Source organism: Triplophysa dalaica, chromosome 15, assembly GCF_015846415.1.
Source record: "Triplophysa dalaica isolate WHDGS20190420 chromosome 15, ASM1584641v1, whole genome shotgun sequence".
NCBI classification, from domain to species: Eukaryota; Metazoa; Chordata; class Actinopteri; order Cypriniformes; family Nemacheilidae; genus Triplophysa; species Triplophysa dalaica.
In genome coordinates this window covers 17,961,619-17,986,496 of record NC_079556.1, presented here as the reverse complement: position 1 = coordinate 17,986,496, position 24,878 = coordinate 17,961,619, and the positions used below count along the sequence as shown (strand labels likewise).

The window sequence follows — 24,878 nt, the reverse complement described above, 5'->3', positions numbered from 1 at the left end:
CATATTCATAAAACTCCATGAAAACTGTTTGATGTGTTTATGGGTAGGATCAAATGAGTAAATTCTTTATAATATCACACTTTACAATTTCGCTTGCATTGTGTACCTACATGAAGAGCCCAATTACAGAGTAATGCCTAAAACAAAAAGCACTGTGGGTTATACCTGGATTGCATCATATGCTAATACCATGTTTAAATGTATAAATAATGTGAAAATAACTAATGATAACTCAAATAATAATGAAATAAATAATGCAGGCTTTAAAGTCAATGATTTTGTTATTGTAGTATCTTGTTACCTGTGTTAGGTGACAATTTCCTTCAAATTGTGGATACATGGTAAGAAATAATAATAAATGATTTTGTTAAGGGTTGAGTCGATTAGTATTGTGTGTGTATGTGTATCTATGAGAGGAAGGATTGAAACTGGAGGGTTTCATAAACACTCTTCAAACCTGTGTTCAATGCAATAGGGAAAATCTTTATTAAGTCTACGTCTGTGCTATCTATTATATACATGCAATTTACATAATATATACATAATGATGATGAAGCGCTCTGGATGTTCTTCACACAGCAGCATGCTTGGTTTTCTTCAGAGGTCTGGAGCCGTTGTCTTCATCATCATTCTCGCTCAGCTCCCGTCGCCTCTTACCAGACGGTATATTGGTGCGAGAGCTGTTAGGTCCGGAAGCAGGCGAGCTGGATCGATGGCTGATCCTCGGGCTTGTGGAGGAACAGGCCGATTGTGACTGAAGGGGTTTTTGGTGGTGCGAGAAACCAGACCCAGCGACACTGTTCTTGAAACGGTTCAATTCCTGTGCGAGCACGAACCAGAAAACCGTTCTTTAAGAAGACAGTGCTTGATGATTGAGAACAAACACGATGTACAGTTTCACAATCTTACCTGGCGTAAGAACATGTTTATGTTCAAAGCATCAGGAGACACATTAGACTGTTTGCAGGTGGGACAAACATGTTCGTCCGAATCCAGCAGACACGTGCGGATACCTGCCACCAAACAATCGCATATGTTCTCAAGGCTCAAACAAACTTACTGAGTATTATCTGTTTGTGCAGAAACTCACAGTCGTCACAGTAGCTGTTGCTGCAACAGGGAGTCATCACAGCATCAGTGATAAGATCTTTACAGATCCGACACAGAAAATCATCGGGCACTGCATCTTCACCAGAGGTCGATGAGGAGGACTCGTTCTGGGGGAAGAAAGGTGGATTCTCTTTCTTCTGAGATGCATAAGCCTCACTAAACAGAACAAGCACGTAATTATCAACCAAATGTAAATGTGTGTTCATGATGACGTCTCTACACGGATGACAGTTGCTAACTCACGCATTAATAATGGGAATGACATGCTTTCCGCTGCTGCTCAGCATCACTCCCTTCATGTTGGGGTCATCCACCTCCACTAGGAAGCTGACTGGAATTCCTGCGCTTCTCCGTATGCGCTTGCCCCCAACAAAAGTAGGATCCTGTGAAGGCACAAGCGACAGGTTGCATTTACTTTCATGGCATAACAGGCACAAAAATGCTGTCCACAGTTTAGTTATGTGTTACCCGTGACTTTGGGCAGTTTCTGATGTGATGCCCAGGGATGCCACAGTTAAAGCACACATAGTTTGGTGGAAGGCCTCCAACCAGCTTGAGTGCTTCACTGGTAAGTCACGAGAGTCATGACAGAGAGCACTTGAAATTTCTGTGCATGATGTGAATATTATTATACTCACTTCACAGTATAGTAAGAGCGGCTGGACTGGAACATGACAGCTTTTATTTTGTCCTCCTCTGATGCATTTGCCTCAGCCAGATTCTCCGTCTGTTCGTTTACAAATAAATGCTTTATGCGTCTATACAGTTTACATAGTGTACATATTGTTCAGTGGATTTCAGTACCTCGAAAAGCTGCTCCAGTGACAATGAACAACCATTCATTTGCTGTTGAAAGAAGAACAAAGAGATTTATTATTACCAGGCAGAACCCCATCACACCCGGAGAGATCAACTAAACACAATGCAAACAGAAAACCCAACAAGTGGTATTTTAAAGCAAGACATAGCTAAACCACAGCAAGGTACACAATTTATATTGAAATAAATTCATTACAGAATAGGTGAAACCAGTAAGGTGATGTGATGTTTTACTTAAAAAAAGATTTTTAACTTACTGAATCTCATGGTAAAATAACACATGGGCCTATTGTCCTAGGCTTCTTCGTGGTCAACTCTGACCAGCTTAAAGATATCATACAGTACAATGTAAACAACCGACTCAACACTTTTGTTTACATACTGCTCTTGAAGATCCACTTGATGGTTCAGACCAGTTACTGAAAAACAAAACAACAAAGACTTCATGACTGAGTGATATTCATAAAAATATTCATTATCATAACATCATCACCTGACTTACCTGCCACGTCTGTTGTATGTGGATTTTACCCCAGTTCCAGGGATTCGCCTGACACTCACCATGGTGTAACTGGGGATGATGTCGGCATTATCACTGTATTCTGTGGGAAAAACACACTTATTTGCAGTCAGTCCAGACCAACCAGACCAATACAACTGTATATAGTGACTCTAATATTCATAATGACATTTATTACTTAACAAAAATCAATGTGCCACTTAAAAGAGAGCAAATAAGTCCATGTTTACATATGAAATAGCAGAATTTACCTTCATTAGTTTGGTCGTTTGTGATTCTCAGTTCGCAGCACTTCAGTTTCTCTCGGCTCATGATTTGGCGTTTCAAATCTGCGAGAGTGATGTGAAGGCCATCAAAGATCACAGTGTCGTGTGTAAGTTTACTGAAAAACTTGTAATGAACACACGGCATGTTTACTCGGCTGCGTTCTGAGGCCCCTGTAAAAATAACAACAGATCAATTGATGCAATAAATGTGTAGAAATGCAGAAGAATTTAACAGGAAAAGGCCATCAAGTAATTAAACACAAATATAATATATATAATTAACACAAATATGAAGCTCAAAAGTCAAAACTTAGACAACAACGAGGGTGTAGAGATGTGCTCCCGGGAACAGCGATTAGTAACACTAAAGAAAACTTTGCGTGCTACCATGGAAACCGATCGAGCGGATGAATTGAAGCGTTCCTGATGACGCAACTGTCGAATCAAGATGGCACATTCAGCACAACTAAACTAAAAAAATAAAGTTTTATTGAAGTGTGTTAATTAACAGTGTTTGGTGTGCTAATTTTTCTGATGTTGCAGGTAATGTTTAATTGAGATGAATCCTAATAGACGTTTTAATAATATTTCTATCGTCAATGTCTACAAAGAAAATGCGTTTTTCACAAAGTAGGTTACTTAATGTGATTGATGTAATCAGTAGGCTAATTAATAAATTTTGAGGTTCCGACATTGGTATAATTTATTTGCATTGTATATCTAAAGATGCATCGAAAATGTTTAAGATATTTTTTTTATTAACCTCGAACCGGGCACGAGCAGTGTTCAATTAAACTGCGTTGTAAAGGTGCCTGCCAATTGCGCGCGCGCAAAAACGGAGTTCACATAGGGAAAAACACAGCATGATAGGAAACATGTCGGCTCACCTTCTTTACAAACGCACTAAACTTATTTTGACAAGATACGTGAATGAACAAAACAAGAGGCAGCCAAACCCGTGCTGAAAGCTTCATATTTTTAAATTACTATAAAAAAAGATCTCACCGTATACGAGCATTGAACAAGTATTGCATAACAAATAAAGACTTCTTGATAAAAAAAACTTTCATAATTTAATAATTGTGAAACAAAGCCCTGTTACAAACAAACATGAACGCCGTTCCTCCACTCCAGACCCATATCAGAAAAACGATGTGCTATCTGTCTCTGCTGTCGGCCTACAGTTCTCCTGCAGGAAAAGAAACACCATAATTTCAAGTGTGCCTAAACCTCCGTGTTGACAAAAAAGTAACACATTTTACTGTAAACTAGCTTTTAAAATGAAACCTTTTTTTTCTTTATATTACATATTTGTATCTTGTAAAAAAGCATCATGGCAATTTTATCAGCATTTTTTACAGAAAGATTTACATAATTGTATCCAATAATTGCAAAATTATAACTTCGAGGAAACAGGAAGGATTACAGACGGTATGCGTTTGGTCAAAAATGTCACCTTCTTTTTAAAAGTGAATTTTGAAAAAAGCCTTTTCATGTGACCTCTTCCCACACTAGGCCATAACTTAGGGGTTAGTTTTATTTTTCGTAGCCTATTGCAGAATCTGTCGACAGGAAATAGATATTGTGACACACAATATGTTTAACCCTCTTTTAAACAACATACATATTCATAAAACTCCATGAAAACTGTTTGATGTGTTTATGGGTAGGATCAAATGAGTAAATTCTTTATAATATCACACTTTACAATTTCGTTTGCATTGTGTACCTACATGAAGAGCCCAATTACAGAGTAATGCCTAAAACAAAAAGCACTGTGGGTTATACCTGGATTGCATCATATGCTAATACCATGTTTAAATGTATAAATAATGTGAAAATAACTAATGATAACTCAAATAATAATGAAATAAATAATGCAGGCTTTAAAGTCAATGATTTTGTTATTGTAGTATCTTGTTACCTGTGTTAGGTGACAATTTCCTTCAAATTGTAGCTACATGGTAAGAAATAATAATAAATGATTTTGTTAAGGGTTGAGTCGATTAGTATTGTGCATGTATGTGCGTCTATAAGAGGAAGGATTGAAACTGGAGGGTTTCATAAACACTCTTCAAACCTGTGTTCAATGCAATAGGGAAAATCTTTATTAAGTCTACGTCTGTGCTATATAATTATATACATGAAATGTACATAATATATACATAATGATGATGAAGCGCTCTGGATGTTCTTCACACAGCAGCATGCTTGGTTTTCTTGAGAGGTCTGGAGCCGTTGTCTTCATCATCATTCTCGCTCAGCTCCCGTCCCCTCTTACCAGACGGTATATTGGTGCGAGAGCTGTTAGGTCCGGAAGCAGACGAGCTGGATCGATGGCTGATGCTCGGGCTTGTGGAGGAACAGGCCGATTGAGACTGAAGGGGTTTTTGGTGGTGTGAGAAACCAGACCCAGCGACACTGTTCTTGAAACGGTTCAATTCCTGTGCGAGCACGAACCAGAAAACCGTTCTTTAAGAAGACAGTGCTTGATGCTTGAGAACAAACATGATGTACAGTTTCACCATCTTACCTGGCGTAAGAACATGTTTATGTTCAAAGCATCAGGAGACACATTAGACTGTTTGCAGGTGGGACAAACATGTTCGTCCGAATCCAGCAGACACGTGCGGATACCTGCCACCAAACAATCGCATATGTTCTCAAGGCTCAAACAAACTTACTGAGTATTATCTGTTTGTGCAGAAACTCACAGTCGTCGCAGTAGCTGTTGCTGCAACAGGGAGTCATCACAGCATCAGTGATAAGATCTTTACAGATCCGACACAGAAAATCATCGGGCACTGCATCTTCACCAGAGGTCGATGAGGAGGACTCGTTCTGGGGGAAGAAAGGTGGATTCTCTTTCTTCTGAGATGCATAAGCCTCACTAAACAGAACAAGCACGTAATTATCAACCAAATGTAAATGTGTGTTCATGATGACGTCTCTACAAGGATGACAGTTGCTAACTCACGCATTAATAATGGGAATGACATGCTTTCCGCTGCTGCTCAGCATCACTCCCTTCATGTTGGGGTCATCCACCTCCACTAGGAAGCTGACTGGAATTCCTGCGCTTCTCCGTATGCGCTTGCCCCCAACAAAAGTAGGATCCTGTGAAGGCACAAGCGACAGGTTGCATTTACTTTCATGGCATAACAGGCACAAAAATGCTGTCCACAGTTTAGTTATGTGTTACCCGTGACTTTGGGCAGTTTCTGATGTGATGCCCAGGGATGCCACAGTTAAAGCACACATAGTTTGGTGGAAGGCCTCCAACCAGCTTGAGTGCTTCACTGGTAAGTCACGAGAGTCATGACAGAGAGCACTTGATATTTCTGTGCATGATGTGAATATTATTATACTCACTTCACAGTATAGTAACAGCGGCTGGACTGGAACATGACAGCTTTTATTTTGTCCTCCTCTGATGCATTTGCCTCAGCCAGATTCTCCGTCTGTTCGTTTACAAATAAATGCTTAATGCGTCTATACAGTTTACATAGTGTACATATTGTTCAGTGTTCAGATTTCAGTACCTTGAAAAGCTGCTCCAGTGACAATGAACAACCATTCATTTGCTGTTGAAAGAAGAACAAAGAGATTTATTATTACCAGGCAGAACCCCATCACACCCGGAGAGATGAACTAAACACAATGCAAACAGAAAACCCAACAAGTGGTATTTTAAAGCAAGACATAGCTAAACCACAGCAAGGTACACAATTTATATTGAAATAAATTCATTACAGAATAGGTGAAACCAGTAAGGTGATGTTATGTTTTACTTAAAAAAAGAATTTTAACTTACTGAATCTCATGGTAAAATAACACATGGGCCTATTGTCCTAGGCTTCTTAATGGTCAACTCTGACCAGCTTAAAGATATCATACAGTACAATGTAAACAACCGACTCAACACTTTTGTTTACATACTGCTCTTGAAGATCCACTTGATGGTTCAGACCAGTTACTGAAAAACAAAACAACAAAGACTTCATGACTGAGTGATATTCATAAAAATATTCATTATCATAACATCATCACCTGACTTACCTGCCACGTCTGTTGTATGTGGATTTTACCCCAGTTCCAGGGATTCGCCTGACACTCACCATGGTGTAACTGGGGATGATGTCGGCATTATCACTGTATTCTGTGGGAAAAACACACTTATTTGCAGTCAGTCCAGACCAACCAGACCAATACAACTGTATATAGTGACTCTAATATTCATAATGACATTTATTACTTAACAAAAATCAATGTGCCACTTAAAAGAGAGCAAATAAGTCCATGTTTACATATGAAATAGCAGAATTTACCTTCATTAGTTTGGTCGTTTGTGATTCTCAGTTCGCAGCACTTCAGTTTCTCTCGGCTCATGATTTGGCGTTTCAAATCTGCGAGAGTGATGTGAAGGCCATCAAAGATCACAGTGTCGTGTGTAAGTTTACTGAAAAACTTGTAATGAACACACGGCATGTTTACTCGGCTGCGTTCTGAGGCCCCTGTAAAAATAACAACAGATCAATTGATGCAATAAATGTGTAGAAATGCCGAGGAATTTAACAGGAAAAGGCCATTAAGTAATTAAACACAAATATAATATATATAATTAACACAAATATGAAGCTCAAAAGTCAAAACTTAGACAACAACGAGGGTGTAGAGATGTGCTCCCGGGAACAGCGATTAGTAACACTAAAGAAAACTTTGCGTGCTACCATGGAAACCGATCGAGCGGATGAATTGAAGCGTTCCTGATGACGCAACTGTCGAATCAAGATGGCACATTCAGCACAACTAAACTAAAAAAATAAAGTTTTATTGAAGTGTGTTAATTAACAGTGTTTGGTGTGCTAATTTTTCTGATGTTGCAGGTAATGTTTAATTGAGATGAATCCTAATAGACGTTTTAATAATATTTCTATCGTCAATGTCTACAAAGAAAATGCGTTTTTCACAAAGTAGGTTACTTAATGTGATTGATGTAATCAGTAGGCTAATTAATACATTTTGAGGTTCCAACATTGGTATCATTTATTTGCATTGTATATCTAAAGATGCATCGAAAATGTTTAAGATATTTTTTTATTAACCTCGAACCGGGCACGAGCAGTGTTCAATTAAACTGCGTTCTAAAGGTGACTGCAAATTGCGCGAGCGCGCGCGCAAAAACGGAGTACACGTAGGGAAAATCACAGCATGATAGGAAACATGTCGGCTCACCTTCTTTACAAACGCACTAAACTTATTTTGACAAGATACGTGAATGAACAAAACAAGAGGCAGCCAAACCCGTGCTGAAAGCTTTATAATTTAAAAATTACTATAAAAAAAGATCTCACCGTATACGAGCATTGAACAAGTATTGCATAACAAATAAAGACTTCTTGATAAAAAAAACTTTCATAATTTATTAATTGTGAAACAAAGCCCTGTTACAAACAAACATGAACGCCGTTTCTCCACTCCAGACCCATATCAGAAAAACGATGTGCTATCTGTCTCTGCTGTCGGCCTACAGTTCTCCTGCAGGAAAAGAAACACCATAATTTCAAGTGTGCCTAAACCTCCGTGTTGACAAAAAAGTAACACATTTTACTGTAAACTAGCTTTTAAAATGAAACCTTTTTTTTCTTTATATTACATATTTGTATCTTGTAAAAAAGCATCATGGCAATTTTATCAGCATTTTTTACAGAAAGATTTACATAATTGTATCCAATAATTGCAAAATTATAACTTCGAGGAAACAGGAAGGATTACAGACGGTATGCGTTTGGTCAAAAATGTCACCTTCTTTTTAAAAGTGAATTTTGAAAAAAGCCTTTTCATGTGACCTCTTCCCACACTAGGCCATAACTTAGGGGTTAGTTTTATTTTTCGTAGCCTATTGCAGAATCTGTCGACAGGAAATAGATATTGTGACACACAATATGTTTAACCCTCTTTTAAACAACATACATATTCATAAAACTCCATGAAAACTGTTTGATGTGTTTATGGGTAGGATCAAATGAGTAAATTCTTTATAATATCACACTTTACAATTTCGTTTGCATTGTGTACCTACATGAAGAGCCCAATTACAGAGTAATGCCTAAAACAAAAAGCACTGTGGGTTATACCTGGATTGCATCATATGCTAATACCATGTTTAAATGTATAAATAATGTGAAAATAACTAATGATAACTCAAATAATAATGAAATAAATAATGCAGGCTTTAAAGTCAATGATTTTGTTATTGTAGTATCTTGTTACCTGTGTTAGGTGACAATTTCCTTCAAATTGTAGATACATGGTAAGAAATAATAATAAATGATTTTGTTAAGGGTTGAGTCGATTAGTATTGTGCGTGTATGTGCGTCTATAAGAGGAAGGATTGAAACTGGAGGGTTTCATAAACACTCTTCAAACCTGTGTTCAATGCAATAGGGAAAATCTTTATTAAGTCTACGTCTGTGCTATCTAATTATATACATGAAATTTACATAATATATACATAATGATGATGAAGCGCTCTGGATGTTCTTCACACAGCAGCATGCTTGGTTTTCCTGAGAGTACTGGAGCCGTTGTCTTCATCATCATTCTCGCTCAGCTCCCGTCCCCTCTTACCAGACGGTATATTGGTGCGAGAGCTGTTAGGTCCGGAAGCAGACGAGCTGGATCGATGGCTGATGCTCGGGCTTGTGGAGAAACAGGCCGATAGAGACTGAAGGGGTTTTTGGTGGTGTGAGAAACCAGACCCAGCGACACTGTTCTTGAAACGGTTCAATTCCTGTGCGAGCACGAACCAGAAAACCGTTCTTTAAGAAGACAGTGCTTGATGCTTGAGAACAAACATGATGTACAGTTTCACCATCTTACCTGGCGTAAGAACATGTTTATGTTCAAAGCATCAGGAGACACATTAGACTGTTTGCAGGTGGGACAAACATGTTCGTCCGAATCCAGCAGACACGTGCGGATACCTGCCACCAAACAATCGCATATGTTCTCAAGGCTCAAACAAACTTACTGAGTATTATCTGTTTGTGCAGAAACTCACAGTCGTCGCAGTAGCTGTTGCTGCAACAGGGAGTCATCACAGCATCAGTGATAAGATCTTTACAGATCCGACACAGAAAATCATCGGGCACTGCATCTTCACCAGAGGTCGATGAGGAGGACTCGTTCTGGGGGAAGAAAGGTGGATTCTCTTTCTTCTGAGATGCATAAGCCTCACTAAACAGAACAAGCACGTAATTATCAACCAAATGTAAATGTGTGTTCATGATGACGTCTCTACAAGGATGACAGTTGCTAACTCACGCATTAATAATGGGAATGACATGCTTTCCGCTGCTGCTCAGCATCACTCCCTTCATGTTGGGGTCATCCACCTCCACTAGGAAGCTGACTGGAATTCCTGCGCTTCTCCGTATGCGCTTGCCCCCAACAAAAGTAGGATCCTGTGAAGGCACAAGCGACAGGTTGCATTTACTTTCATGGCATAACAGGCACAAAAATGCTGTCCACAGTTTAGTTATGTGTTACCCGTGACTTTGGGCAGTTTCTGATGTGATGCCCAGGGATGCCACAGTTAAAGCACACATAGTTTGGTGGAAGGCCTCCAACCAGCTTGAGTGCTTCACTGGTAAGTCACGAGAGTCATGACAGAGAGCACTTGATATTTCTGTGCATGATGTGAATATTATTATACTCACTTCACAGTATAGTAACAGCGGCTGGACTGGAACATGACAGCTTTTATTTTGTCCTCCTCTGATGCATTTGCCTCAGCCAGATTCTCCGTCTGTTCGTTTACAAATAAATGCTTAATGCGTCTATACAGTTTACATAGTGTACATATTGTTCAGTGTTCCGATTTCAGTACCTTGAAAAGCTGCTCCAGTGACAATGAACAACCATTCATTTGCTGTTGAAAGAAGAACAAAGAGATTTATTATTACCAGGCAGAACCCCATCACACCCGGAGAGATGAACTAAACACAATGCAAACAGAAAACCCAACAAGTGGTATTTTAAAGCAAGACATAGCTAAACCACAGCAAGGTACACAATTTATATTGAAATAAATTCATTACAGAATAGGTGAAACCAGTAAGGTGATGTTATGTTTTACTTAAAAAAAGAATTTTAACTTACTGAATCTCATGGTAAAATAACACATGGGCCTATTGTCCTAGGCTTCTTAATGGTCAACTATGACCAGCTTAAAGATATCATACAGTACAATGTAAACAACCGACTCAACACTTTTGTTTACATACTGCTCTTGAAGATCCACTTGATGGTTCAGACCAGTTACTGAAAAACAAAACAACAAAGACTTCATGACTGAGTGATATTCATAAAAATATTGATTATCATAACATCATCACCTGACTTACCTGCCACGTCTGTTGTATGTGGATTTTACCCCAGTTCCAGGGATTCGCCTGACACTCACCATGGTGTAACTGGGGATGATGTCGGCATTATCACTGTATTCTGTGGGAAAAACACTTATTTGCAGTCAGTCCACACCAACCAGACTAATACAACTGTATATAGTGACTCTAATATTCATAATGACATTTATTACTTAACAAAAATCAATGTGCCACTTAAAAGAGAGCAAATAAGTCCATGTTTACATATGAAATAGCAGAATTTACCTTCATTAGTTTGGTCGTTTGTGATTCTCAGTTCGCAGCACTTCAGTTTCTCTCGGCTCATGATTTGGCGTTTCAAATCTGCGAGAGTGATGTGAAGGCCATCAAAGATCACAGTGTCGTGTGTAAGTTTACTGAAAAACTTGTAATGAACACACGGCATGTTTACTCGGCTGCGTTCTGAGGCCCCTGTAAAAATAACAAAAGATCAATTGATGCAATAAATGTGTAGAAATGCAGAAGAATTTAACAGGAAAAGGCCAGCAAGTAATTAAACACAAATATAATATATATAATTAACACAAATATGAAGCTCAAAAGTCAAAACTTAGACAACAACGAGGGTGTAGAGATGTGCTCCCGGGAACAGCGATTAGTAACACTAAACAAAACTTTGCGTGCTACCATGGAAACCGATCGAGCGGATGAATTGAAGCGTTCCTCATGACGCAACTGTCGAATCAAGATGGCACATTCAGCACAACTAAACTAAAAAAATAAAGTTTTATTGAAGTGTGTTAATTAACAGTGTTTGGTGTGCTAATTTTTCTGATGTTGCAGGTAATGTTTAATTGAGATGAATCCTAATAGACGTTTTAATAATATTTCTATCGTCAATGTCTACAAAGAAAATGCGTTTTTCACAAAGTAGGTTACTTAATGTGATTGATGTAATCAGTAGGCTAATTAATACATTTTGAGGTTCCAACATTGGTATCATTTATTTGCATTGTATATCTAAAGATGCATCGAAAATGTTTAAGATATTTTTTTATTAACCTCGAACCGGGCACGAGCAGTGTTCAATTAAACTGCGTTCTAAAGGTGACTGCAAATTGCGCGAGCGCGCGCGCAAAAACGGAGTACACGTAGGGAAAATCACAGCATGATAGGAAACATGTCGGCTCACCTTCTTTACAAACGCACTAAACTTATTTTGACAAGATACGTGAATGAACAAAACAAGAGGCAGCCAAACCCGTGCTGAAAGCTTTATAATTTAAAAATTACTATAAAAAAAGATCTCACCGTATACGAGCATTGAACAAGTATTGCATAACAAATAAAGACTTCTTGATAAAAAAAACTTTCATAATTTATTAATTGTGAAACAAAGCCCTGTTACAAACAAACATGAACGCCGTTCCTCCACTCCAGACCCATATCAGAAAAACGATGTGCTATCTGTCTCTGCTGTCGGCCTACAGTTCTCCTGCAGGAAAAGAAACACCATAATTTCAAGTGTGCCTAAACCTCCGTGTTGACAAAAAAGTAACACATTTTACTGTAAACTAGCTTTTAAAATGAAACCTTTTTTTTCTTTATATTACATATTTGTATCTTGTAAAAAAGCATCATGGCAATTTTATCAGCATTTTTTACAGAAAGATTTACATAATTGTATCCAATAATTGCAAAATTATAACTTCGAGGAAACAGGAAGGATTACAGACGGTATGCGTTTGGTCAAAAATGTCACCTTCTTTTTAAAAGTGAATTTTGAAAAAAGCCTTTTCATGTGACCTCTTCCCACACTAGGCCATAACTTAGGGGTTAGTTTTATTTTTCGTAGCCTATGCAGAATCTGTCGACAGGAAATAGATATTGTGACACACAATATGTTTAACCCTCTTTTAAACAACATACATATTCATAAAACTCCATGAAAACTGTTTGATGTGTTTATGGGTAGGATCAAATGAGTAAATTCTTTATAATATCACACTTTACAATTTCGCTTGCATTGTGTACCTACATGAAGAGCCCAATTACAGAGTAATGCCTAAAACAAAAAGCACTGTGGGTTATACCTGGATTGCATCATATGCTAATACCATGTTTAAATGTATAAATAATGTGAAAATAACTAATGATAACTCAAATAATAATGAAATAAATAATGCAGGCTTTAAAGTCAACGATTTTGTTATTGTAGTATCTTGTTACCTGTGTTAGGTGACAATGTCCTTCAAATTGTAGATACATGGTAAGAAATAAAAATAAATGATTTTGTTAAGGGTTGAGTCGATTAGTATTGTGTGTGTATGGGCGTCTATAAGAGGAAGGATTGAAACTGGAGGGTTTCATAAACACTCTTCAAACCTGTGTTCAATGCAATAGGGAAAATCTTTATTAAGTCTACGTCTGTGCTATCTAATTATATACATGAAATTTACATAATATATACATAATGATGATGAAGCGCTCTGGATGTTCTTCACACAGCAGCATGCTTGGTTTTCCTGAGAGTACTGGAGCCGTTGTCTTCATCATCATTCTCGCTCAGCTCCCGTCCCCTCTTACCAGACGGTATATTGGTGCGAGAGCTGTTAGGTCCGGAAGCAGACGAGCTGGATCGATGGCTGATGCTCGGGCTTGTGGAGAAACAGGCCGATAGAGACTGAAGGGGTTTTTGGTGGTGTGAGAAACCAGACCCAGCGACACTGTTCTTGAAACGGTTCAATTCCTGTGCGAGCACGAACCAGAAAACCGTTCTTTAAGAAGACAGTGCTTGATGCTTGAGAACAAACATGATGTACAGTTTCACCATCTTACCTGGCGTAAGAACATGTTTATGTTCAAAGCATCAGGAGACACATTAGACTGTTTGCAGGTGGGACAAACATGTTCGTCCGAATCCAGCAGACACGTGCGGATACCTGCCACCAAACAATCGCATATGTTCTCAAGGCTCAAACAAACTTACTGAGTATTATCTGTTTGTGCAGAAACTCACAGTCGTCGCAGTAGCTGTTGCTGCAACAGGGAGTCATCACAGCATCAGTGATAAGATCTTTACAGATCCGACACAGAAAATCATCGGGCACTGCATCTTCACCAGAGGTCGATGAGGAGGACTCGTTCTGGGGGAAGAAAGGTGGATTCTCTTTCTTCTGAGATGCATAAGCCGCACTAAACAGAACAAGCACGTAATTATCAACCAAATGTAAATGTGTGTTCATGATGAGGTCTCTACACAGATGACAGTTGCTAACTCACGCATTAATAATGGGAATGACATGCTTTCCGCTGCTGCTCAGCATCACTCCCTTCATGTTGGGGTCATCCACCTCCACTAGGAAGCTGACTGGAATTCCTGCGCTTCTCCGTATGCGCTTGCCCCCAACAAAAGTAGGATCCTGTGAAGGCACAAGCGACAGGTTGCATTTACTTTCATGGCATAACAGGCACAAAAATGCTGTCCACAGTTTAGTTATGTGTTACCCGTGACTTTGGGCAGTTTCTGATGTGATGCCCAGGGATGCCACAGTTAAAGCACACATAGTTTGGTGGAAGGCCTCCAACCAGCTTGAGTGCTTCACTGGTAAGTCACGAGAGTCATGACAGAGAGCACTTGAAATTTCTGTGCATGATGTGAATATTATTATACTCACTTCACAGTATAGTAACAGCGGCTGGACTGGAACATGACAGCTTTTATTTTGTCCTCCTCTGATGCATTTGCCTCAGCCAGATTCTCCGTCTGTTCGTTTACAAATAAATGCTTTATGCGTCTATACAGTTTACATAGTGTACATATTGTTCAGTGGATTTCAGTACCTCGAAAAGCTGCTCCAGTGACAATTAACAACCATTCATTTGCTGTTGAAAGAAGAACAAAGAGATTTATTATTACCAGGCAGAACCCCATCACACCCGGAGAGATCAACTAAACACAATGCAAACAGAAAACCCAACAAGTGGTATTTTAAAGCAAGACATAGCTAAACCACAGCAAGGTACACAATTTATATTGAAATAAATTCATTACAGAATAGGTGAAACCAGTAAGGTGATGTGATGTTTTACTTAAAAAAAGATTTTTAACTTACTGAATCTCATGGTAAAATAACACATGGGCCTATTGTCCTAGGCTTCTTCGTGGTCAACTATGACCAGCTTAAAGATATCATACAGTACAATGTAAACAACCGACTCAACACTTTTGTTTACATACTGCTCTTGAAGATCCACTTGATGGTTCAGACCAGTTACTGAAAAACAAAACAACAAAGACTTCATGACTGAGTGATATTCATAAAAATATTGATTATCATAACATCATCACCTGACTTACCTGCCACGTCTGTTGTATGTGGATTTTACCCCAGTTCCAGGGATTCGCCTGACACTCACCATGGTGTAACTGGGGATGATGTCGGCATTATCACTGTATTCTGTGGGAAAAACACACTTATTGGCAGTCAGTCCACACCAACCAGACCAATACAACTGTATATAGTGACTCTAATATTCATAATGACATTTATTACTTAACAAAAATCAATGTGCCACTTAAAAGAGAGCAAATAAGTCCATGTTTACATATGAAATAGCAGATTTTACCTTCATTAGTTTGGTCGTTTGTGATTCTCAGTTCGCAGCACTTCAGTTTCTCTCGGCTCATGATTTGGCGTTTCAAATCTGCGAGAGTGATGTGAAGGCCATCAAAGATCACAGTGTCGTGTGTAAGTTTACTGAAAAACTTGTAATGAACACACGGCATGTTTACTCGGCTGCGTTCTGAGGCCCCTGTAAAAATAACAAAAGATCAATTGATGCAATAAATGTGTAGAAATGCAGAAGAATTTAACAGGAAAAGGCCAGCAAGTAATTAAACACAAATATAATATATATAATTAACACAAATATGAAGCTCAAAAGTCAAAACTTAGACAACAACGAGGGTGTAGAGATGTGCTCCCGGGAACAGCGATTAGTAACACTAAAGAGAACTTTGCGTGCTACCATGGAAACCGATCGAGCGGATGAATTGAAGCGTTCCTGATGACGCAACTGTCGAATCAAGATGGCACATTCAGCACAACTAAACTAAAAAAATAAAGTTTTATTGAAGTGTGTTAATTAAAAGTGTTTGGTGTGCTAATTTTTCTGATGTTGCAGGTAATGTTTAATTGAGATGAATCCTAATAGACGTTTTAATAATATTTCTATCGTCAATGTCTACAAAGAAAATGCGTTTTTCACAAAGTAGGTTACTTAATGTGATTGATGTAATCAGTAGGCTAATTAATACATTTTGAGGTTCCAACATTGGTATCATTTATTTGCATTGTATATCTAAAGATGCATCGAAAATGTTTAAGATATTTTTTTTATTAACCTCGAACCGGGCACGAGCAGTGTTCAATTAAACTGCGTTGTAAAGGTGCCTGCCAATTGCCGCGTAGGGAAACGTAGGGAAGAGTTCACGTAGGGAAAACCACAGCATGATAGGAAACATGTCGGCTCACCTTCTTTACAAACGCACTAAACTTATTTTGACAACATACATAAATGTCTTCCAGCCTTTGCATTTATAACAGGAGTGCGAACGAGACTCATATTCAAAAGCAAAACAAGAGGCAGCCAAACCCGTGCTGAAAGCTTCATATTTTTTAATTACTATAAAAAAAGATCTCACCGTATACGAGCATTAAACAAGTATTACATAACAAATAAAGACTTCTTGATAAAAAACCTTTCATATGTGATTAAATTCATGCTATGGATATGGTAATTTTCGTGAATTAATTATTTACAATAATTTATATTAAGTTTGTTTATGAGCTAGTTTGTCATGTCCCTTTAGAGTTTAAACGCCCCACCCCACGTTGACATGACTGCTTGATTGGCGTCGCTCCGTTGAAGCTACCTTCAGAATAATAAACCTCCACTCGCAGTGGGGAAGAGGAAGCTTCTACTTTTTTGAGGGGTAATTTCTCTCTCTATCTATGAAGAGCTCTTTTCCAAAACGCATTAAGTGCCGAATTTAAAAAAATATAGTTTGTCATGCCATTTTGCTGTGTACTAAACCTATTCACTATGGAAGCATATGTGGTGCAAAATTCAAAATGACAATGCAATATTCAAAATGGCAATGCAATATTTCTTTATTTAAATTTAAATTTTCCATTACTCCACATGTGCAAAGTTTGGTGCAGAAGGAAAATGAAAATACAATTTAATGTTTTATCAGCTTTGCAGCCGCACATCAATGCCTTTAAGTAGCGATGCTGGCTCCGCCTTTACGCAATGACGCCGTACCGGGGTGGGGGCTTGGTCAGCTCGAAATGCATTTTCAAGTCCACATTGAATTTTGCACCACTCAACGCGCTGTGTGTAAATGAAAATGCAATCCCAAATGTTCAACCTGTTAATGTTAATGCATTAAGGGAAAATTACATTAGAATTTTCTTTTTGCTACAGTTTTGCTTGACTATCTTAAATATGTATAATCAATCCGGTAATGCATTTTCATTTTAATTTTGCAACTTAAAGAGCGTTAAAAAGATGCACATTACACATTAAGACTGCTGTTGGAAATGGCAAATGTAAATAATATAATTTCATTTTCATTTTCCTTCTGCACCAAACTTTGCACATGTGGAGTAATGGAAAATGTAAATTTAAATACAGAAATATTGCATTGCCATTTTGAATATTGCATTGCCATTTTGAATATTGCATTGCCATTTTGAATATTGCATTGCAAATTGAATTTTGCACCACATATGCTTCCATAATTCAATGCTCCATCAATGTTTCATGCCAAATCGCTATATTTCCTTGTTTAAAATGTACTGCAAGATGCAGTTTCTTTCCAAAACGCTATAAATCCCGAACCTGTTTTTACCCTTAATGCGATATGTCCTCTCGACCAATCAGAATTCGCTCGTTAGTGGTAATTGTATGTGTTATTTCTAAATTATTTGTTGTATGTAGTGGAAAATATTGAAACATGAAATTGAAAATATTTATTTTATTTTACTAATTAGTTTTTTACTATTTATTTTTTGTGGCTGTTATTTATTTCATGCATTTGCATTCTTGTGTTTTATATTTATTTATAGTGAGAGTCCTTGATGTCATATGTTTCATGTTCTCTTGTTTGTTTGTTTTAAAAATAAATGAACCAACAAAATTTTGAAAGAAATTATGGATTTCTAGCGTTTTGAAAAAAATAAAAATACAATTTGAATTTATAATCGACAAAATTGTCGTTTCATTTAACAATCATTGTTTAACATGTTCAGACTGAGCCAACAGACCATTTTAACATGATAAATTGAATATTAACAAAATGTATGGGTCTAGGTAAAAAAAAAATCATGAAAACTATCAAAATGGTTTTCTAGCGTTTTGGAAAAGAGCTCTTCATTTCTTTCCACTATATTTATCAACTCCATTTCGAGGCTTTTGTATTCCTTGCGTAAATTATATTAGCCGTGGTTCTGGGGTGCTATTTATAATCCATTCAGAATTGCATAAAAATAGTTTCTCATGCTGCTTAGACCAACGGCCACATACACGCTGGAAAGTTTTGGGAATTACATCGACATATAAATTCGGGATTCACTCTTGAAATAGCTATGGTTGACATATGGATAGCCATAGTTAGTTCCTGAATTAAGCAGACTTTTGTACTAAAAGGGTTGTAACTCATAACAGTCCCTTGCTGCCACCTACTGGACGTAACTATGTAAACTGCACTGAAATCCTTGAAAAATTGCCATACACCTACACAAAGACAGCCGGTCTTGTTACAATCTATATTTTTAATATCTAATAATCTAGTTTCTTGCATTTAAACAAGTCTTTTGGAACAAACACTATTATCACAAAATGTCAATCATCCAGTTGTTTTTAGGGAAAATAGTACATATTCATTGGTAAATAATGCTAGAATTATTCTGTTGGACATACTTCTGCTCCAAAGTCAATTCTGTTCACCAAGCCTGCATTGATTTGAACCAAAATACAGAAAAAAAATATTTAATTATTTAATTTTATTTATTATTTAATGTAAGCCTGTTTTTAATAAATAGTATATCGTTATGTATATTATGATCAAATATATTGTGTTTTTTGATTAAATTGTATATTGCGAGACTAACCCCCACCCGCACCAAAAAAAGTATTATGGTTGGGAACACCCCATAAGACTTGATTCAATTCGAGCACCGGAGATAGTAACACGACCTTTGTTCTGTCTGTTCCTTTGCTTAGCCCCATATCATCCGCGTCACCTCTGAAAAGCGAGATTCTAAAATTTCTTGCTCAACTTGTTTCACAAATTGCTGATAAATCCAAACCTGTTTCAATGAAATGAATGGATGCCATTGCCAACAAAAAACGGCACATCGAATTCTAACTTATGAAATCAAACTTATCCGACTTGTAAGAATGTTTGAGAATGCATGATAATCCATTTCTGTTTAAAAAATGCTGCAAAATTGAGCAGTATTAGATATTATAAAGCGCTATTGATGTGATGGGCGTCTCATCAAAGAGACAGTGTGTGTGTGTACCTCCAAGGCTCCGCCTCTTTGTTTGACGTCATCTGTTGGACAGGAAAGACGGAAGCGCTACGTGGATAAGTATTATATCAATCGTTCTGTTGCGCTTTGTTTAAGAGGGTAAGTGGGCTTAGGGTTTTCTTTTTATTTTGTTTGTCTATTTACACACATCACGTTCTATTTCGGTTTAGAAAATATCACGGTAAACGGTCTGTTTACCTGCTGGTTATAGCAGCTAGATTACTCTGACCCCTGCATCGGTGACAAGGCAGAAGCAAGAACATCATTACAAAGATAGGGGCTTAAATTTTTTTGAAGGAAACCATTGTAATGTATGTTAGACACTTTTGTCTTTTCTTCTCCCATGTATTGTATATATTAAAATGTAGATTACTAATTAAAAGTTTAGATACACCTGTCATTCTTACTATTTTCCACATTTATGATCAAAACAATGAAGTAACACAAGTGAAAGTATGATATTACACCATGATTAACTTTACACAAAGCTATTTTATACTTAAGATTCTTTAGAACAGCCACTCCACTTAGTTTACAGCTCTTTGTACCCTTCATCTATCACTTGGTATGATTTTAGTACAGCATTAAAAGAGTTCACATAGGTGCTGAGTGTTTGTTTTGGGCTGTTTTTTAGCCTATCCAAGGACCGATATATGTAAAAGACTGCAAAGCAAACTCATAAGGTCAAATGAAGATAAGTCTGGTACTTTTTGTTTTGAAGGGCATGTTTTGGAACATTAGTATCGTTTATGTTTCTGTTCTAGCTGCATGTCAACTTGTTTTCTCATATGTCGTAATGTATAACATTGTAACATATTAATTAAAATATAGAAAATAACAAACATCCATGTTGTTCCCGCTCTTCAGAACCTCCCTGCCTGTTGGAAATCAAAACAAACCAAATAAGGAAATACAAGCTGTTTGTGTATTTTAAAGGAAGTGTGTCAACAAGCTTACATCTGAAACACAATGGGAACTCCTGCCTGTTGTTGGTCACCGGAGAACCAACTATTCACTGCCTAAAATGTGGCAACGAAGACAACTGAATTTAGGTCAATAAAAGGCATAAGACTGGTGCCTGCTTCAACAATCCCTGTGGATCCTGTCAGAGCTCAAAAAGAACAAGTTTTCACTGTATTCTGCTTTAGTTGGATTCTGTTGATATTATCAACAATTGTTGTGTGTAATGGGGGACTGTATGTTGGACAGCTATGATGAAGATGGTTTTCAAAGTTCTGAGGGGTTTGATGATTGGGCAACCTTCAGCTCGGCAGACTGGGCAGAACCCCAGCAAGACGACAACAGCTTTTCAGACTGGGGTGTGTTCCACGACAATACAGAGAAAGAGGAAGAATTCTCTTCCATGCCCGTGGAAGAAAGTGGAACTGCTAAGATTCCCGAAAAGGTACGGTATGTAGTTTTGCTTATGTTCCATTGATTATAGTATTAGTGTTCGCTATTTATATTGTTGTTTACAGATCGAAAATGGAAAGCAGGTAAATGTCCAGTTTGCTTTCCGTGACTGTTTTCGTGTTGATGGTGCAGAGAAAGAACCTCTCACACTTGAAATTCCTACACTGTTCCAGCTACTACAGATCAAAACAGACTTGCCCTCTCCGTCTTCAGCAATTTCAGGGTACACGTCTATGGCTTTTGCTATTTTTACTTTAAGGCGATAATAGTTATTATGATCCACACTAGCTTCTTTTAAAAAAATGGTGTCTGAAAGTCTTTTTGAATTCTTTATTTATGCTCATTATTTTTGACTCATGAGTTTTTAACTTCCCATTGCCATTATGTTGTGCGCTACATGTACAGAACATTTGATCTGTTTTAATTTATGGAGTTCTCCTTCTTCCAAATTAGTGAAGCTGCCAACTTGTGGTGTCATCTTCATTCCAAATCAGAAATTCTGAGACTGTCGAGTCCTAAACCTAAACTGCACTCCAGTGAACAACTCCTCAAAACACTTGAACTCAGACACCCTGACGCAAGCACTGCCTCACAGGTGGGTAGAAACAGGATGTGTTTTTCAGCTGCTATCAAGCATTGTTAAATTCTGAGGCCACATTTTCAAAGCTCTTCACACATTCAACAAAACACAAGTCTGCAAGTCCAAACTGTGAATTATTATTCACTGCTTTTAGACAAAAAGAATTTACTGACCACATTTTTCAAAATTCACATATTCTTTTGTCATTTATACCAAATATTTTTAGAACATTTTTCAAAGGCTAAAACACTGCTTTCAAAATAGTTAAAAACACATTCAAACAGAATGATGACAAATTTCATGCATTTCTCCAGAAATTATTTTTTAAAAGTTTAAAAAGTCCCAAAATGTACACAATGTAAAGAAAAAACATCACATAATGTTAGCAAGTTGTCACGGAATAAGAATGTGATTAAATCAATTTTGACTAATAATAACCCTATACTGCCCTACAAGGCAATGTGCAGTAACTAGGAGAAGGCTTGAAAAAGGTTGAGAAAAATGCCTTTAAAGTTTTTACAATAGCCAGTCATTGCAGACAGTTACTGCAATTTTGACACTCTTGTTCCTCTGAAACAGGACAAAATTGAACCAGGAGACTTGTCACAAACCAGTCAGATGTCAGTTTTGGCCAAATGTGTAGTTACTGTGCTTTGCCTTTGTAGGGCAGTATAGTTCCAATGCAAGGAAATATTCTAAACCAAAATTATTTGTGGGATAGTTCCACCACAAAATTCAGTAATTTACTTACCATTCCAAATCCATGATGTATACCGACAAATAATGCTATCAAATCGATTTATGTATTTTTGAAAATTTACATTATTATCATATGTGTATAATTAACACAAGATCAATAATCATAGGTTTAAATATAACAGTTATTGTAATTATTGTGACACCCCTAGTTGATACAGTTGGTTTTGTTAAAATAAAGCAATTTTCAATTTTTCTGTTGGTTTTATAAAAAAAGCAATTTTCCATTTTTTCAGAGCACAATTCTTTCAGGTCTTGACCTAGAAGAGCCTGAAGACCGCCGTGGAACGCTTATTCAAACAAAGGTTAGTGTATTTAGTGTAGTATTGTATGCCTTTATACACCATAAAAGAAGAGTAGTACAATATGGCTAACCAATTTAAATTAAATCATTACCTAAATTCAGTAGAGACCATTCAAATTTAAAATACAAAATAATATACATGGTTCATTGACCCCTGGCAAATTTTATTCTTCATTTGTTTGTAGCTGATGCCACCATCACAATGTCGGAATGGATCAGGGTTTTTTTATCAGATCTCACGGAAGTGGCTCAGTCAGCATAGCATGAACATGTTTCCCCATCAGTGGCAAAAAGACCCTCTGCAATAAGTTATGATCACATTTACGCAAACGCACAAATCAGAGATCTGTACTACTTACCAAAAAGCATACTGTCGCATGCTACTTTAAAAGACAGAAAAGAGAAAGTATGTTAACTAAATATGATACTATTGACTGCAACAGTTTATTCTGTATGGAATTTAAAGGGCTTATGACGGTTCATACTGACAACATCTGTTACAAAGTTAAAGGTCATGACTAGTACAAGTCACACACACACAGTGATATTACCACAACAAAAAGTTTAAAGCAGGGGTCTTCCACCCTGCTCCTGGACAGAGTTCAACTCCAATCCCAATCAAATGAATTGACTCTGAAATTCATTATTTTTTGTAAGTAAAAGCATGAGGTCACACAGACAGTAAAGGAAATGGTTGTGGGTTATCAAGTAAAAGACACAAAAGCATCATGATAGTAGTTATATTTTTATGATATTTTTTTTCATAAATTTTCTTTTTTGATAAATGATGTAAATTCTATATATGGTGCTATTTCAAGTGTTATTTATAGTGTCTACGCTGTCATTTGAATTAATTAATTAAAAATGTATAGTTTGGAAGACAAATGATCCCTTTGTGCTCCATGGAAAACACAGCTACTGTAAATAATGACTGAAGTTTTATTTTTGAGTGTACATTTATTTAAAAAAACTGTCAATATCGTGTTCACAGTTTAATCGTTCTTACAAGCACAAGCAAGGGCTTCTGAGATGAACAATAACCACTTTCATACGCAAATCCAGGAAGTCTGTTACAAAGATTGTGTCAAAACAGCACTCTGACGCACCTCTATGAACACTAGCACAGGAAGGAATTCTATACTTGAAGTACACACTTTGCACAAGCTATTAATAATGCATCATACATCATAGACAATAGAGCGTGGGCCTGACACGAACAAAATCACTGCAAACTCTAAAACTTTGAATACAGGAAAAAAGCACAGCCATATACAATCTATAGAGTATATTGTATTGTACTGTATTTCTTTTAAGCTCATGGCTTACTATTTTACCTTTTGTACAGTTTTTTTATGTCCACTGTCATCTGAAATGTTATAAAGTCTTTAATATATTTATATGGGTAAAGTATAAACTGAAATGCGTGTATACTGTTTTATGTATTGTTTTAGTTATTTGTCTTAAAAAAGGACAGAAAATAAGGAATTGAGTTTTAATAAAGATGCAAAAGAATTATCTGTGTTGTGTGTAATAGGACATTTTATGGAAGTAAAAGGCAACATATAAGGCTGTGCGGAAGTGTGAAATGCTGTCATCTAGCTATAATAACAATAACATTAGAATACTTCCAGTCTCTCTTATGGATATTATACAATCATTTACTGTATATTTAATATTGATTAATATGGATTTATGTTAATATTTTATGGTATAATATATAGTTGTATGAAATTAAATTAAAACTATTTAATGGTTATTGGTTCTTTGGGGAGGTCTACCGGAAGTTAAGTTTGGACCAAGACACATAATATTTGTTAATGTTGTTGCCACTAAAACAGTCTATAAATCAGATTAGTGATGAAAGTTTGCCTTAAAGTAGAAAGTAGAATACAGACTGCAGAACACCTCTATCAAAATAATTCATCTTGTGAGCTTGTATGTAAAGGTCTAGTGTATGAAATTGAGCAACATCTAGCGGTGAGGTTTTGAATTGCAACCAACGGCTCACTACTCCCCTCCCTTTCGAAGCAATGCAGTGGCTGACAGAAACATCTTTGCCGAAGGACATAACGTATTTACGAAACACGCTCTGGAGAGCAGTTTGTCCATTTATGGCT

The 24,878-nt window shown here is 37.1% G+C and overlaps 4 protein-coding genes across 6 annotated transcripts; 1 reads left to right on the top strand and 3 right to left on the bottom strand.

Moving 5' to 3' along the window:
• Window positions 1–468: 468 nt before the first annotated feature.
• Window positions 469–3,096, bottom strand: LOC130437097 (E3 ubiquitin-protein ligase RBBP6-like). Its single transcript, XM_056768243.1, has 11 exons — window positions 3,038–3,096; window positions 2,701–2,886; window positions 2,432–2,531; window positions 2,312–2,348; window positions 1,915–1,956; window positions 1,749–1,837; window positions 1,579–1,675; window positions 1,354–1,493; window positions 1,091–1,266; window positions 910–1,013; window positions 469–820 (listed from the first exon to the last, which is right to left on the bottom strand). The coding sequence occupies exons 2-11, from the start codon at window positions 2,858–2,860 to the stop codon at window positions 572–574; spliced, it is 1,194 nt and encodes a 397-aa protein (XP_056624221.1). The 5' UTR covers window positions 2,861–2,886; window positions 3,038–3,096; the 3' UTR covers window positions 469–571.
• Window positions 3,097–4,825: 1,729 nt separating this feature from the next.
• LOC130437083 (E3 ubiquitin-protein ligase RBBP6-like) lies at window positions 4,826–7,463 on the bottom strand. 2 transcript variants are annotated; one of them, XM_056768223.1, is made up of 11 exons: window positions 7,381–7,421; window positions 7,044–7,229; window positions 6,775–6,874; window positions 6,655–6,691; window positions 6,258–6,299; window positions 6,088–6,176; window positions 5,918–6,014; window positions 5,693–5,832; window positions 5,430–5,605; window positions 5,249–5,352; window positions 4,826–5,159 (listed from the first exon to the last, which is right to left on the bottom strand). In XM_056768223.1, the coding sequence occupies exons 2-11, from the start codon at window positions 7,201–7,203 to the stop codon at window positions 4,911–4,913; spliced, it is 1,194 nt and encodes a 397-aa protein (XP_056624201.1). In that variant the 5' UTR covers window positions 7,204–7,229; window positions 7,381–7,421; the 3' UTR covers window positions 4,826–4,910. The 2 variants fall into 2 exon arrangements, with proteins under 2 accessions (XP_056624201.1, XP_056624198.1); XM_056768220.1 differs by having other exon boundaries at window positions 7,044–7,463.
• A 1,686-nt stretch (window positions 7,464–9,149) lies between these two features.
• On the bottom strand, window positions 9,150–16,130 carry LOC130436464 (E3 ubiquitin-protein ligase RBBP6-like). Of its 2 annotated transcripts, XM_056767111.1 has the most exons (17): window positions 16,072–16,130; window positions 15,735–15,920; window positions 15,466–15,565; window positions 15,346–15,382; window positions 14,949–14,990; window positions 14,783–14,871; window positions 14,388–14,527; window positions 11,391–11,576; window positions 11,124–11,223; window positions 11,004–11,040; window positions 10,607–10,648; window positions 10,437–10,525; window positions 10,267–10,363; window positions 10,042–10,181; window positions 9,779–9,954; window positions 9,598–9,701; window positions 9,150–9,508 (listed from the first exon to the last, which is right to left on the bottom strand). In XM_056767111.1, exons 7-17 carry the CDS (start codon window positions 14,407–14,409, stop codon window positions 9,260–9,262), a joined length of 1,242 nt encoding a protein of 413 aa, XP_056623089.1. In that variant the 5' UTR covers window positions 14,410–14,527; window positions 14,783–14,871; window positions 14,949–14,990; window positions 15,346–15,382; window positions 15,466–15,565; window positions 15,735–15,920; window positions 16,072–16,130; the 3' UTR covers window positions 9,150–9,259. The 2 variants fall into 2 exon arrangements, with proteins under 2 accessions (XP_056623089.1, XP_056623090.1); XM_056767112.1 differs by lacking the exons at window positions 14,388–14,527; window positions 14,783–14,871; window positions 14,949–14,990; ... (2 more) ...; window positions 15,735–15,920; window positions 16,072–16,130 and adding an exon at window positions 11,728–11,768.
• Window positions 16,131–19,729: 3,599 nt separating this feature from the next.
• Window positions 19,730–24,196, top strand: si:dkey-229e3.2 (uncharacterized). Its single transcript, XM_056767795.1, has 6 exons — window positions 19,730–19,807; window positions 20,576–21,113; window positions 21,187–21,344; window positions 21,575–21,716; window positions 22,694–22,762; window positions 22,947–24,196. Exons 2-6 carry the CDS (start codon window positions 20,895–20,897, stop codon window positions 23,067–23,069), a joined length of 711 nt encoding a protein of 236 aa, XP_056623773.1. The 5' UTR covers window positions 19,730–19,807; window positions 20,576–20,894; the 3' UTR covers window positions 23,070–24,196.
• Window positions 24,197–24,878: the final 682 nt, after the last annotated feature.